The 13,056-nt window shown below is 55.5% G+C and overlaps 5 protein-coding genes across 5 annotated transcripts; 2 read left to right on the forward strand and 3 right to left on the reverse strand.

The window, feature by feature from the left end:
• Positions 1-227: 227 nt before the first annotated feature.
• Positions 228-3,424, reverse strand: ASPACDRAFT_23129 (putative DNA excision repair protein (Rad26L); the record flags this gene model as incomplete). The annotated part of the gene is made up of 2 exons (XM_020199171.1): positions 228-3,259; positions 3,322-3,424. The coding sequence occupies 2 exons, from the start codon at positions 3,422-3,424 to the stop codon at positions 228-230; spliced, it is 3,135 nt and encodes a 1,044-aa protein (XP_020059405.1).
• A 180-nt stretch (positions 3,425-3,604) lies between these two features.
• On the forward strand, positions 3,605-4,892 carry ASPACDRAFT_113739 (exosome non-catalytic core subunit SKI6). Its single transcript, XM_020195745.1, has 2 exons — positions 3,605-4,203; positions 4,271-4,892. The coding sequence occupies exons 1-2, from the start codon at positions 3,905-3,907 to the stop codon at positions 4,779-4,781; spliced, it is 810 nt and encodes a 269-aa protein (XP_020059406.1). The 5' UTR covers positions 3,605-3,904; the 3' UTR covers positions 4,782-4,892.
• Positions 4,893-5,263: 371 nt separating this feature from the next.
• ASPACDRAFT_76142 (high-affinity Cu transporter CTR3) lies at positions 5,264-6,514 on the forward strand. The gene is made up of 4 exons (XM_020204648.1): positions 5,264-5,425; positions 5,498-5,528; positions 5,635-6,121; positions 6,249-6,514. The coding sequence occupies exons 1-4, from the start codon at positions 5,282-5,284 to the stop codon at positions 6,283-6,285; spliced, it is 699 nt and encodes a 232-aa protein (XP_020059407.1). The 5' UTR covers positions 5,264-5,281; the 3' UTR covers positions 6,286-6,514.
• A 929-nt stretch (positions 6,515-7,443) lies between these two features.
• Positions 7,444-8,590, reverse strand: cyp4 (peptidyl-prolyl cis-trans isomerase). The gene is made up of 4 exons (XM_020204649.1): positions 8,477-8,590; positions 8,056-8,225; positions 7,870-7,976; positions 7,444-7,813 (listed from the first exon to the last, which is right to left on the reverse strand). Exons 1-4 carry the CDS (start codon positions 8,535-8,537, stop codon positions 7,627-7,629), a joined length of 525 nt encoding a protein of 174 aa, XP_020059408.1. The 5' UTR covers positions 8,538-8,590; the 3' UTR covers positions 7,444-7,626.
• A 1,272-nt stretch (positions 8,591-9,862) lies between these two features.
• Positions 9,863-12,752, reverse strand: ASPACDRAFT_23711 (putative cell polarity protein; the record flags this gene model as incomplete). Its single annotated transcript, XM_020199216.1, has 3 exons — positions 9,863-10,264; positions 10,322-11,431; positions 11,484-12,752. The coding sequence occupies 3 exons, from the start codon at positions 12,750-12,752 to the stop codon at positions 9,863-9,865; spliced, it is 2,781 nt and encodes a 926-aa protein (XP_020059409.1).
• Positions 12,753-13,056: the final 304 nt, after the last annotated feature.

The following is a 13,056-nucleotide window of genomic DNA, read 5'->3' on the forward strand; positions in this document are numbered from 1 at the left end:
ACCGTAATTCATGTAATATGTGTGTCTGCCTGAAAGAAAGGGGTATCGTTTGTTTGGTTGTTGCTTGTAGATATTGCATATCCTGACCTATAATGCATGCCAATCCGATAGATAAATCGAAGCCTGGAAAGAGTTGTCCCCGATTACCTACCAATACCAAACCAAGGGATGAGTTGAATATGGACAGAAGTAGAGACCCACCCAAACGCCAGCTAGTCCAAGATGAATCACGACCTTCCATTTCCATCACCACCACCCTCCGCCTTCACCTCCGCCTTCACGTCAGTGAAATTCTCCTCCCTCCGCTCCGCATACCACCGCTCCAAACACGCCCGCCGCTCCGCCTGCGTCATCCCCTCCACCACCAAAGCGAACTCGGTCGCATTCGCGAACCCGAACCGCCGTGCCATACTACAGAACTGGCGCTTCATGACCCCCCGCGGCGGGTGGAATTTATACTTGACGTACGGCTGCTGTTGACCGGATGGCTGTGAAGACAGTAGGAGCTGCGATTGCGAGTTGCGAGTTGCGGCAGCGAAGACCCGCTTGTCGAGGGCGCGGTGGTCGTCGGCGGTGAGCTGGGCGCGGCGGCTGAGGCGCTCCTCGACCTTGGAGGAGCCGATGACTTCGTTGTTGAGGTGGGTGTATTCGACGCCGGCGTTGGCGAGGATGGCTTGAATTGGGTCGTGGCGGGGCGGGGTGGTTGGGTTTGGGTGGGCGGGGCGGGTTGATGACGGGGCAGTCTCGCCGCGGATCATGGCGGCGAGGTTGTTCATGACGGCGTCGGTGGTGGTGTCTTCGTGGGCGGGTTGGGGTTTGGGACCGAAGAAATCGTCCGGGTGCGACTCCTCCTTCGCCGCCATCACGGTCAGGTCGATGTCCATGACTTGGACGCCGGCGCGGCTTTCGGCGACGTTGGTCTTGTTGACGATCTCGCGGAGGACGACGTTGTCGGTGCGGTAGGCGAAGAGGTTGTCCATCCCGAAGATCTCGCCCTTCTTGTCCTTGTTCTCCTGCACGCCTTTGAAGTACCGGCGCTCCGAGCTGGCGTTGTAGCCGATGTTGGCCTGCTGCTGCTTGTAGATCTGGCGGGCGTAGACGATCTCCTCGATGGTGCCGACGGAGATGAGGCGGAAGACCTCGACGTCGCGCGACTGACCGATGCGGTAGGCGCGGTCCTGCGCCTGCAGGTCGTGCGAGGGGTTCCAGTTGGGGTCGACGATCACCACCTTGTTGGCCGAGGTGATGTTGAGCCCCACGCCGCCGGAGCGCGTCGAGATCAGGAAGACGAACTGCCGCGGGTCCGAGTTGAACTCGTCCACCACCTTCGTGCGGTCCTCGTAGCTCATCGACCCGTCCAGGTAGCTGACGTTGTAGCTGGTGTAGTGGAAGAGCATCTGCAGCATCTTGAGGAGCCGCACGCTGTGGCTGAACACCAGCACCTTGTCGCCGTTGGCGTGCCACCATTTCAGCAGCTGCCGCAGCACCTTCCACTTGCCGCAGAACTCCGGGTTGGCGAAGTTGACTATGGAGTCTCGCGAGCGGTACAGCTTCTCCCACTGCTCCGGCACCGCCAGCTCGAGCATCTCCTTGTCCTTCTCCTGTTTCTCCGCGGGATCGCCACCCTGGGGGATGAGGATGGCGAGGTGGTTGCTGAGCTTCTGGAGCACGGCGATGGCTGGGAACACGTAGCTTTGCCATTTCGCGCCAGAGGGCAGGAGCTGGTGGCAGCACCAGCCCGATTTTCTCCCGGAGCCGCAGTCACAGGGATCGGTAGAAGTCTTGATGTACGTGACGATCTCGCTCTCCAGGATGTTCTCGTAGGCCGCGGCCTGCGTCTCGGTAAGCGGGCAGAAGACGACCCGGTCGACTTTCTTGGGCAATTGGTCGGCGATCAGAGTCTTCATGCGCCGGAGGAAGAACTGCGGCAGGAGATTGTCGACAAGCTTCTTGGCCGTCGTACGGGCCTTACGGAGCTCGTACACAGTGGCATCGTGCGACTGCCCGAGCTTGAGAGGCTCGGAGATCGTCTTCTTCCAGACGGTCACCGGACCCAGTTTGCCCGGATTGCACCAGTTCAGGAGCGTCCAAAGCTCCTCGTATTTGTTCTGGATCGCGGTGCCCGTGAGGCCGATCCGACAGAGCGCGTTGATCATATTCATCGCTTTGGTCGTTTCCGACTTGCGCTCCTTAATGATATGGCACTCGTCCGCAATGACGCAATCCCAGTCCACCATGTTGACGGCATCTTTGTTGTGCAGGTAGGTGCTGTACGTGGTGATCAGGATCTCAATTCGCCCGGACCTTGCGGCTTGGAGCGCGAGCTCCTTGCTATCACCGTGGTAGGTATCGACCGACCACCAGCCCCAGCGGGCCAGCTCCGAGATCCAGTTCTTGATCAAGGTCCCCGGACAGACGATCAGCGTCCGCGGATACCAGCAGTCTTGCCCATTGCGGCGCATCTTTCTCATGCGCTTCGCATCTCTTTCATCCCCCGTTTTCCCGTAGGCTGCCGTAAGGAAGGCGATCACCTGCACGGTCTTCCCTAAACCCATATCGTCCCCGAGGATTCCGCCCTTTTGGTACACGAACAACTCATGTAGGAAGGCGGCGCCGTCTACTTGATATTGACGCAGCCACTGCGCGATTGGAGCGGGGATCAGTCCCAGGGAGTAAGGCAGCGTGATATCCTTGTAGTGATTACACGGCCTGAGATGCTCAAAAGCCGGCTTCTCCTGCAGGAATTCAAGCCGCTCGTCGTCCGAGAATTCGACCTGGTCGTAGCTGGGAGGCAACTTCAACCCCGACGCCTTGAGATGTTCCGTCCGGCGGTCGAACTGCACTCGACGCCTTTGCAAGTAGTCGGGGAGGGTGTATTCCATCAACTCATCCTCGGAGGAATACTCTGCGCCATACTCCCTCAGCGGCCGCCGCGGCTTGGCTTTTGCATTCGATTTCGGGAGTCGGCCAACGAAGGAGCTGGTGGTGGGAGGTTCGAGTTTGAGAGGCTTGTTGGCGTTGCTCTTCCGCGCGCTCGCGGACTGCCGCTTGCGTTTCAGGGACTTCCGGTTCTTGAACTCCTCGTAGGCGGCCGCGCCCTCGTTGAAGGAGGATGATGCATTGTCGCTGTCACTGTCGCCGGCGAGGTCCACGACGGCGACGAGGTTTTTGGTTTCAGGAGGCGAGGACTGCTGCTTGATCGGTGTGCGGGTGCTCGTCGAGGGACGAGGTGTTCTGTCGCCTGCGATCGAGGTTTGACCTGCATTCACAAGATGAGAGAGACGCCAGGTTAATTATCCCGAACAGAGTGCGGAGACATACGAGCGAGAGCAGGGCGGGCGGAGGAACGTGGGGTGTCAAGGTCATCGTCATCTGTGCCGATTGTAGTGGCATCCGAGTCCCCTGGCTCCCATCCTGAGCCCATGTTGAGGCCGACTGCCAGGTGAATGAGTTGTTACCGACATGAAAATGCAGGTTGAAAGATGGGCAGGTAGTTGGAGATGCAGTGCGGAGACGCGAGACGGCGGAGGATGGCAGTGGGTTGGCCGGCTTCCCGATTGGGCAACGAGCTGATCAGAATAATTCGGCGCCGAAAAGTCAACCTCCGCGAAACCTCAATCTTCATCGCCATTTCACCCTTCACTGCCCTACGCGCGCCCTTGAATACCACTCTCTCGACCTACTCTTCAAAGGAACTTCATCCTTGCACGGTTATTACGCCGATTTCCCAAAACCAACTGTGCCTCTCCGTCGCAGCCACAAAAGTCGAATTACACGTTGGTGCGGGGAGCAAACTCGGACTTTCGCAAGTCGCTCTTACCCATCTCTCTCTCCCCGCCGTCGCACCCCACACAGAAATAGACGACGCCATTGAGCATACACACACACAAACACACAAACCAAAATGCCTCTCGACACGTCTACCACATACCCGCTCACCAAATTACGCCTGGATGGCCGACGCTGGAACGAGCTGCGGCTCCTTCAGGCCCAGATTTCCACCAACCCCGCCAGTTCCGGCTCGTCATACCTCGCCATGGGCAACACGGCGATCATCTGCTCGGTCCACGGGCCAGCTGAGGGCCGTCGCGGAGATGCCTCTGGCGGATCGGCGGGCTCCTCCGGGGCGGTCGTGGAGGTGGATGTGAACGTCGCCGGGTTCGCGGGGGTGGATCGGAAACGCAGGGCGGGAGGAAGTGACAAGTAAGGAATCTTTTACAAGGATATCGGTCTCTGGACGTTGCTAACCCTTTATCTTCTATCTGTGTAGACAATCCTCGCGCATCGGGACCATCCTACGCTCCGCCTTCCAGTCCCACCTGCACACCTACCTCTACCCGCACAGCACGATCAGCATCCACGTCTCGGTGCTGTCGGCGGACGGCTCCCTGCTGGCGGCGGCCGTCAACGCCTGCACGCTGGCCCTGGTGGACGCGGGGATTCCCATGCCGGGGCTTCTGTGCGCCTGCACGGCCGGCATGAGCGGCAGCGCGTCCACGCCCCGCGACCCCAACAACGACTTCCTGGACCCCCTGCTGGACCTGTCCCTGCCGGAGGAGCAGGAGCTGCCGTTCCTGACGGTGGGGACGACGACGACGGTGCCGGTCGGGGAGGCGGCGATGATCCACGATGACGAGGACGAGATGAAGGTGTCGATGCTGACGATGGACTCCAAGGTGCACTGTTCGTATGTGGAGACCATGCTGGCGGTGGGCATTGACGGGTGCAAGCAGATCCGGGAGATTCTGGAGGGGGTGATTAAGAAGTCGGCTCGTCGGTGATCTTTTTGTTGTTTTGTTTTGTATTTGGTTGCGTTGCAATGAAAAGGCATGGCAGGCGAAATATTTGTGTATATACCCCGTGAAATGAATGCCATGGGCGGTGTTAGGTGTATTCCTTGGAGACTCTAGTACGCTTTCTTTCTGCATTGCAAATCCTTTCATTTGATGTTGTGGACGGTCGTGGTCTGAGAGAGGAGTGGGGAGTGCATAAATCTGCTCAATTCTGCGCGCGATGCATCTTCCCCATTGGCCGGGTCAGGGGGTAGCGAGTGGGCATCGTGTTGCCAAAGTCTTGAATCTGCGCAGGATGAGCGAGTTTCTATTGCTATGGTTGATGGATCAGACAATGGGTTGGGCTCGCGGTGAGCTGCGTGGGGGGTTTGAGGAGGTTGTATCTTTAGGGTCAAACTGGCTATATCAACCTTTGACCCCCTGCCGTCTCCAGGACATACGATCTGATCATCCTCTCCGTCTCTGTACCCAGACAATCCATCTTCAATATGGATATGCCCACATCTACAACTATGGACATGATAATGACCATGACCATGTCGCCGACCACCACCGCCGCCATGGGCAGCAGCACCGCATCCTCCAGCATGGACATGGACATGGACATGGGCTCATCCAGCTGCCAGATCTCCGTATGACCCCCAAACCCCCCTTTCTTTCTGACCAATATCGAACACCATCAATACTAAGAATAAGCTACCCAGATGCTCTGGAACTGGACCACCATCGACGCATGTACGCCATCCCCAAGCCCAACCCAACCCAACCCTAACCTGAACCAAACCAACCCTAACCAACCACCCACCCTCCCCTCCCCCAATAAACTAAGATCCAAAAACAGGCTTCCTCTCCAAAACCTGGCACATAACCACCAAAGGCATGTTCGCCGGCACCTGCATCGGCACCATCTGCCTAGTCGTGTGCCTGGAATTCCTGCGTCGCGTCGCGCGAGAGTACGATGCTTTCCTCATCCGGCGGGCCCGTCTGCGGTATCAGTTTCTGGCAAATCTTGATTCCCCTTCCGAAGGGGAGAGGAGAATGCGTACGGCGCCGTCAGCTTCTGCTTCGACTTCTCGGTGCAAGGATGCTGCTGCTGCTGCTGCCACTACAACAACTACTGCTGTAGGCACAGCGCCACCCTACCGCCCAACCCTACCCGAGCAACTCGTCCGAGCAACCTTACACATGCTGCAGTTCGCCGTGGCGTACTTCGTCATGTTGTTGGCGATGTACTTCAACGGGTATATCATCATCTGTATCATCGTGGGGGCGTTTTTGGGGGCGTTGGTGTTTTCGTGGGAGGTGATGGATTCTGGAGACGGGGTGGGGTATGTTTTTTCTTTCTTTGCTTCCTTCAGAGTATCTTTCTCTCGTTCTTTGCTTGTGGTGTTCGGGTTCTTTGTCTGGAAGGGGGAAAGGGGAAGGGGACTTTGGCTGACTTGATATCTGTCGCAGGAACGATGCTACCGCTGTGACGAAGTGCTGTGGTTAGAGATACTGGGCATCAGTCGTTGCAGGGATGGTCTTGGTATACTGGAGATGATCGGGGTTGAGACAGTCTGCGATGCAGACGCATTACCCGCATTCAACACTAGGAGGTCAAGAGAAATTGAGTATGAGGTTTTACCGAGGACCATGGAGATGGAGATACAGTTCAGGAACGGAGGAGGAGCTGTTTTCAGTATTGCAGGGTCCAGAAATAGCCGGGTACAACTGTTACTACATCCACAGCATAGATCTCCACTCTACCATCAATCCATGTATACCGTAGAGTAGAGTTGTAGGATATCAAAGACAAAAGAGTAACCCGTTTGTCTAGTACACTACACTACACTACACTACACTACAATCAGAGCCCGAACCCGTCAAAGACAGCACATAACCCCACCAAGGCAGGTAACTAAGTTACTTTGTGCGAGCAATTGTGCTGAACAAACAATACACAACCCAACCCTACAACTCCCATCCAACCTCTGCCCCCTCAAAAGAAAAATCCTATAAAAAGAATCCGATACGATCTGAAAGCTATTCAGAACCAACTAACCAACAAAGCAAACCACAGAGCAAGTACAGCACACTACTGATATCTCCAGACATCGCAACCTACAGGATAGATCTACTTCCAACACCTCTACAAGTCAAGACTGTAAAGCACTAGAGCTACCACTTAACACCCACATCAAATGAAATGCTATAGTACAGTACATACTAATCCTCTGGAAAGCGACTGATGCACACCACACGGCAAAAAAAATGCAGCCGGCCTTGCAGATACTCATGCAGATAGATACACATGCAGTTGCAGTTGCAGGGTCACTCAAAATGTCATGTCATGCTGTGTTGCCGGAACGGAACCAGACGGCAATAGCGCCTCTCCGTCCGGGTACTCGAGAATGTCACGGTCAAAAATTACCCCGCTATCCCAAGCGGGGTCAATTCGGATCTTACTCTAACTTGAAAGTTTGCCACTCGACCGAAATGCTCTCTAACCCGCGGTTCTGACTTCATCATGGCGTAACGCAGGAATCCGATTTCTACTGCTCAGTGACTGCAATGACGATTCGCATTGGGTCTACATACTAATATGTTTTCATGCAACGCCGCAATTAGTCGAGTCGTTGTCTTACGACTACGTGCATTGGCTACCAGACGGAACATAGGCAGAGTTCAATATGGGCACTCTAGATTACAGCATACCAGAAAGAAAAGAACACTGGGAAGCAAGTAGATGAGAGAAAAGAAAAAGAGGGAGTCCTATTGGTCCACCTTACTCATTCTTCTTTTTCCCCCTCCGTATCACATATTTTTGGCTCGTTAAATGGCTAAAAACTGCTTACAACTCACCGCTGTTGACGATCGTGGGCTTGACGGCGGAGCGGACAGCACCGGAGCTGCTGCCGATGGCCTCGAGCTCCTTGACGACCCGCATAGACTCTTCGTCAGCAACCTCGCCGAAGACGACGTGCTTGCCATCGAGCCAAGAGGTGACAACGGTGGTGATGAAGAACTGGGAGCCGTTGCTATTGATTTGGAGGTTAGCGGGAGCTACTCCCTCTGTTTCGACAAAAGAACTTACGTGTGGGGACCAGCGTTGGCCATGGAGAGGAGACCGGGGCGGTTGTGCTTGTAGATGAAGTTCTCATCGGCGAACTTCTCCCCGTAGATGGAGCGACCACCAGTACCCTGGGTGATGAATGAGTTAGTCGGGATGCTTGTTGCTCCTCAACCAGGGCCAGTTGAAGAACCAGTGAGAGACACTTACGTTGTGGCGGGTGAAGTCACCACCCTGGAGCATGAACTGGGGGATGATACGGTGGAAGGTAGAGCCCTTGTAGCCCTCACCCTTGGGACGAGTGCAGAGCTCACGGAAGTTGCGAGCAGTCTTGGGGACGTCCTTCTCGTAGAGGTTGAAGTTGATGCGGCCAATCTTGGCTGGAGAGTCGAAGAGAAAAAAAAAATCATGTCAGTCAGAGATTCCCTTGCCATTGGAAGACTCTATTCAAAGAAAGAGGGGAGAGATGAAGCATGTCGTAGCCTCCTCTCACCCGGTCACCGAATCTCAAAGAGGGGTAAGAAAAGGCTGCTCCTCTGCCTCTCCCCCTCTCTCTCCAGGCAACAGCAGTAGTAGCAGGAGCTGGAGAGGCAAAAATCGGAAAAACACGAGAATCAAAATCAAGACTTACGGGCGCTGGTGCCCACAGGGGCGTACTCGACGTCGAAGAAGGCCTTGGTGTTTCCAGACATGGCTGCGGATGTTTGATGGAAAGAACGAAGAGAGAGGAAAGAAGGGGAGTTGCAAATGGGGATGGAGAAGAGGGGACGAGAAGCGAAGGACGAGCAAGGTGGGGTTATTGTTGACCTCAGGCTTCGGGAGAACATTGTTGCTGGAGGGGCAGTCCACACTATACCGATTCAGGATCAGCTCGATGCACACCTGGCAGGCTTCGTCCACCCACAGCCACCAGCTGTGCAGTCTTCCCGCTTGGTCATTCGTGGAGCCTCAGGCTGCCAACCCAGGCTAACAGGGCGAGCTGGTCAGCAGCCCCCAACCGCCGCTGTCGGACCTCTTCCATCCACTTCCATGAGACGCGTGCGCCTCATCATCAGATTCTCCATCCGCGAAGCAGCACTCACGACCAATTGGGATCGGGCAGAACAGGGGATGGAGGTGCACTTACAGGAATTCAAGCTTACAAGATGATTAACGATGGTGCAATGGCTGCTGGTGTGGAGAGGAAAGGGAAATCAAGCTCAAGGGGAAGATATCGGACCGGCGAAGAAAATATTCCAGCCAGCTCCCCAAAAGAGTATGGCCTCGGATTAAGTAATACCACCTCAGCTCAGCTCAGCCTAGGCCGGAGCTCCCCCAACCTGGTTCCAGCCACCCAGCATTCTCGCCCCGGAATCCCTCGGGAGACACAGCAGCCACGTGATCAGTCCCCCTCGACTACCGTTTACACTATAGCAGTACTGACTTGTGATACCATCGTCATTGACAAGATATCTGCAATATTCTGGACAAGACTATTCAAATCTAGAAAACACATAATCCAAACAGAAGAATCGAAAGACTGACCGTTGCATTCAACGACTGATCAGCCGTTCCTGTGCATATCAAATCACAGGTAGACCACGGAAGGGCCATCGAAGATGAAGATAAAGGTCACATCGCTAATAGAGGAAAGTGTACATGGAACGATGATAAGGAGAACAGCGAAAAAAGAGGTGGGGTTCGAAGGGCGAGAGGTCTCCCACCCAACACCGAGAAAGAAAGTCAAAGAAGTCATAAAAGCTCCTCCAGGTATCAACGTCTCATTCCGCATGGTTACTCATTGTCATGCACAATATATGCAGAAGGATACCGCCATGATTAGCAGTTAAAGGATCATCATCGCTTGCGTGATAGCAAACAGACGATCAAGAAAAGTCGGGGAAAATATGTAGGAGAAGTGAAGAAATAAGGTACAACATGTCTTGCCATAGACATGAATATAAAGTGGCGGGTACAATATTGAATATTGAACAACAACAATATTCAAAGTCATGTCGAGCTCATTGAATCGGCCGTACTACCGGAAGTCATCTTCCTCATCGTCCAGTTCATGAGGGTCTAGCTGATGAACAAGCTCTTTGGTCTCCCGGGCGATCTCAAAGGCAATGGGCGGAAGTCTGTTGGTGATGGCGCGGAGCTCGGCGAAATCAGAGACCCCTTCGCCCTCAGCGGCGGTGCCTGTCAGCCGGTCCCGGTGCTGTTCCAAGGTCTGGATGATGGAGCCGGCACGTTGACGCAGAGTGGAACTGGCTTCAGGACCACTGATGTAGTGCTGCGTGGAGGAGTTTACCTGGGACACCACGGAGGCAATGGCAGAGATATGGGTGCTGATGGTGTTGAGGCCTTGTTCAGAACGAATGCTAGCAACAAGAGCCTGGATCGACTGAACCAGTCCGTCCGTTTGATCCTCGAGGTAGTACTATATTCCAAGTTAGAATCCGCTTACAGGGGCGCCAAAAAGAGTGGATGCACCCACTTTGAGTTCATGGAGCTCGTGGTCCACAGACTTCACGGGGTACATTGTATGCATTCCTGCATTCATACCGGGCGAGGCAACTTCGTGCTCAGCAGGAGCGCTCATGGCACTGTAAACGGAATCGTTGCGGCTGAGCCGACCCTGGCTGGGCGCCACACTGAAATAGTCGGGGGACTTCATCTGGGCAACTTGCGCTTCGTCGTTCTCGTCATCGTTCAATTCGTCCGCTGGAGTAGGCCGAATCTTCACGATGCGGATCAGCCCAATGACTGCAGATGACAAATGCGAAGCTGCAGCATCCAGGAGAGAAAGCGGGGAGAGTCCACCGGAGCTGGCGAAATTCTTGGTCGCAGTAATCATATTGTTTGCAGTGGCAGATACTTTGCGGGTGGCCTTGGCACTCAGTGCGGAGAGCTCCTCGTTGCTCTCTTTGCGCAACTCCACATCGTGAAGGATGTGGCGCACGGCAACAACGACCGCTTTGATCTGCTGCATGACCAGCTGAGGGTCATCCTCCCGCGCTATGCGCAGCAGTTCGTCGATGGAGATCTGGAATTTGGTCACATGCACATCCATGACGAGGCCCGTCTCCTGGATAAATTCGTTGTCCTTCACGACGCTCGCGGCATCTGCGCGCAATTCCGACATGCCGATGGATGAGGTGCGCTGTCGTAGTTGAGTCTTCGCTTTGGCGTACCGTGCCTTCCATTGTTTTACCTCCTCTTCCAGTCGTTGGACCTCCGTCGTAAGCCGCTCTTCCTGCTCCCACTTGGTATGGCTCTGTTCCGATAAGGCCCTCATCTCCACGAGGAACCCTGCTGCCTCCCGCCTGACTTCTTCGGTCACCTTTTGTTGCTCTTGCAACTCCGTCTGCAAGCTTTGGTGCTTGATTTCAAGGTTGCTGAATTTGGCCTGCAACTCAGCATCACCCGTGCTCTGCCGCGAAACCTGATCGATCTGACTGCGCAGTTCCATCTCAATATCCTGCTGTTCAGTCCGGACCTTCTCGAGTTCTTGCTGGAGGGAGTGGTTCAGGTCTTCGGCCTGCGTTATTTTGCTCTCCAAGTCCGACTTGATATCCTCCCACTCTTGGCGTTCTGCGACACTGATCTGTTCCACCTGGTTAGCTAGAATGCATTTTGACCGCGGCGAGCCAACATACCTGTGACTTGTCTTGTTCTTCCTGATATCTTGAAAGCTCCTCGTCTTTCGTTTTGACCAACTCTTCCAGCATGCCCAATTTGCTCTGGTCTTCCTCGTAATTCGAAAGCTCCTGATCCCTCAATTTGAGCAGCTCCTCTAGCTTTGTCACCTTTTCTTGGAGGAACGAAACCTGCGACTGGGTCTCTGCCAGCATTTTGCGGTCACCGTCTCCTAAAGTTGTCCCAGTCCCTCTCCTACTGTTGAGAACCACATCCAGGGCAAACGCATCACTGCGGGCATCGTAGTCGTCTTCCGTACCCGCCGCGTCGTCATCATCCTCCACCATGGTGCTTTTATTGGGAACAATTGTGTTGCTCTGGAACGACTTCGCCGTGGGGCCATCTCCGTTCATGCTAGGCGGTGGGCCTCCTAAGGAACCCTGACGTGGGGGATAACGCATAGGACTCGGAGGCGGCATCGCCCCCGGCGGATACCGCGGGGGTCCCCGATTCTGTGAAGTGCGGCCCCCGGGGCCCGGCGGAGGAAACCCATTGGGCGGAAAGCCGGTGGGAGTGGGAGGAGGGCGTCCGCGAAAGCTCGGGGCGGGGCTGACGGCGCGACTGGTATCTCGGGCTGGGAACTGCGGAAACCGACGCTCGAGCTCCGTGTACACATCCGTCGCAAGATCTCTGAACCGTTGGTGTTGTAGCGAGGCCAGCTTCTTCCGTGCCTGATTGCGCTTCTCGTGGAACTCCTTTCGCGGGGTGAGGAACGGAGGGATATCGGGACGAGGGGGCCGGGAGGGTGATGGCATTGCCTGCTGTCGTCGGAGTAGTTCATCGTAGACGTCCGTACTCAGCTCGTGGAACTGGGTGGGCGAGAGTCGCAGCAGCTTGTCGCGAGCTTTGTTCGATTTGCTATTTAGGCGATCTTCCCGATACGGGCCTTGGAGAAACCGGCGCAGAGCGACGTAGTGTTGGCCCAGGACTTCCTCCAGCCGCTTCTGCCGCTTGGTGCGATCGGGCAAGGTCCCATCGCTCGATCGCGCGGCCACGGAGCTCGGCGGAGACGGGTTGCCAGCATCGCTCAGCGGGCCCGACGAGCCATTCGGGAGTCCCTCCACCGTCGACGAGCCACTGGGTACGCCTGATGTTGGCGGTGTCGCGAGATTGCTGCGTGTCGAAAAAGTCGGGGAAAAGGGCGGGTCGGCTTTATTGTATTGGTTGATCCCGGACCAGTCACTCCCATCCACAGAGACAGGCGACATGGTCCCTGAGTGACCGTTCATAGGTCAAAGTGATTTTGGTCGCTGAGCGGCTCGAGAAGACCGGGGGTGCAACTATGCATGCGAGGATGTGCGACGGGCGGAACTGCGGCACCCGGGCCATCGACCAGGCTCGATGGAGGGTTTGGCAGAGGAGTGGAGTTGTAAGAAGTGATCGCTTGTTGTTGTCGGCCAGATTCAAAAGAAAGAGCTTGACGCAAAGGCCAGTTCAGTCACTCTGGAGGGGGTGGTAAGAAGAAGAGTTCAGCAGCGACAATAGGAGACTCAGTAAAGGCGAGCCGGTACGGGAGGGGGGGGGGGGGAAGGG

This window comes from Aspergillus aculeatus, assembly GCF_001890905.1.
Source record: "Aspergillus aculeatus ATCC 16872 unplaced genomic scaffold ASPACscaffold_3, whole genome shotgun sequence".
Lineage (NCBI taxonomy): Eukaryota > Fungi > Ascomycota > Eurotiomycetes > Eurotiales > Aspergillaceae > Aspergillus > Aspergillus aculeatus.

Coding starts and splice junctions, on each gene's coding strand:
- ASPACDRAFT_113739 (XM_020195745.1), top strand. CDS start 3,905: ATGCCTCTCGACACGTCTACCACATACCCGCTCACCAAATTACGCCTG. Junction 4,204..4,270: donor AGGGCGGGAGGAAGTGACAA/GTAAGGAATCTT, acceptor CTATCTGTGTAG/ACAATCCTCGCGCATCGGGA.
- ASPACDRAFT_76142 (XM_020204648.1), top strand. CDS start 5,282: ATGGATATGCCCACATCTACAACTATGGACATGATAATGACCATGACC. Junction 5,426..5,497: donor CATCCAGCTGCCAGATCTCC/GTATGACCCCCA, acceptor TAAGCTACCCAG/ATGCTCTGGAACTGGACCAC. Junction 6,122..6,248: donor GATTCTGGAGACGGGGTGGG/GTATGTTTTTTC, acceptor TATCTGTCGCAG/GAACGATGCTACCGCTGTGA.
- cyp4 (XM_020204649.1), bottom strand. CDS start 8,537: ATGTCTGGAAACACCAAGGCCTTCTTCGACGTCGAGTACGCCCCTGTG. Junction 7,977..8,055: donor GTGACTTCACCCGCCACAAC/GTAAGTGTCTCT, acceptor TTCATCACCCAG/GGTACTGGTGGTCGCTCCAT. Junction 7,814..7,869: donor GCCAACGCTGGTCCCCACAC/GTAAGTTCTTTT, acceptor CCAAATCAATAG/CAACGGCTCCCAGTTCTTCA.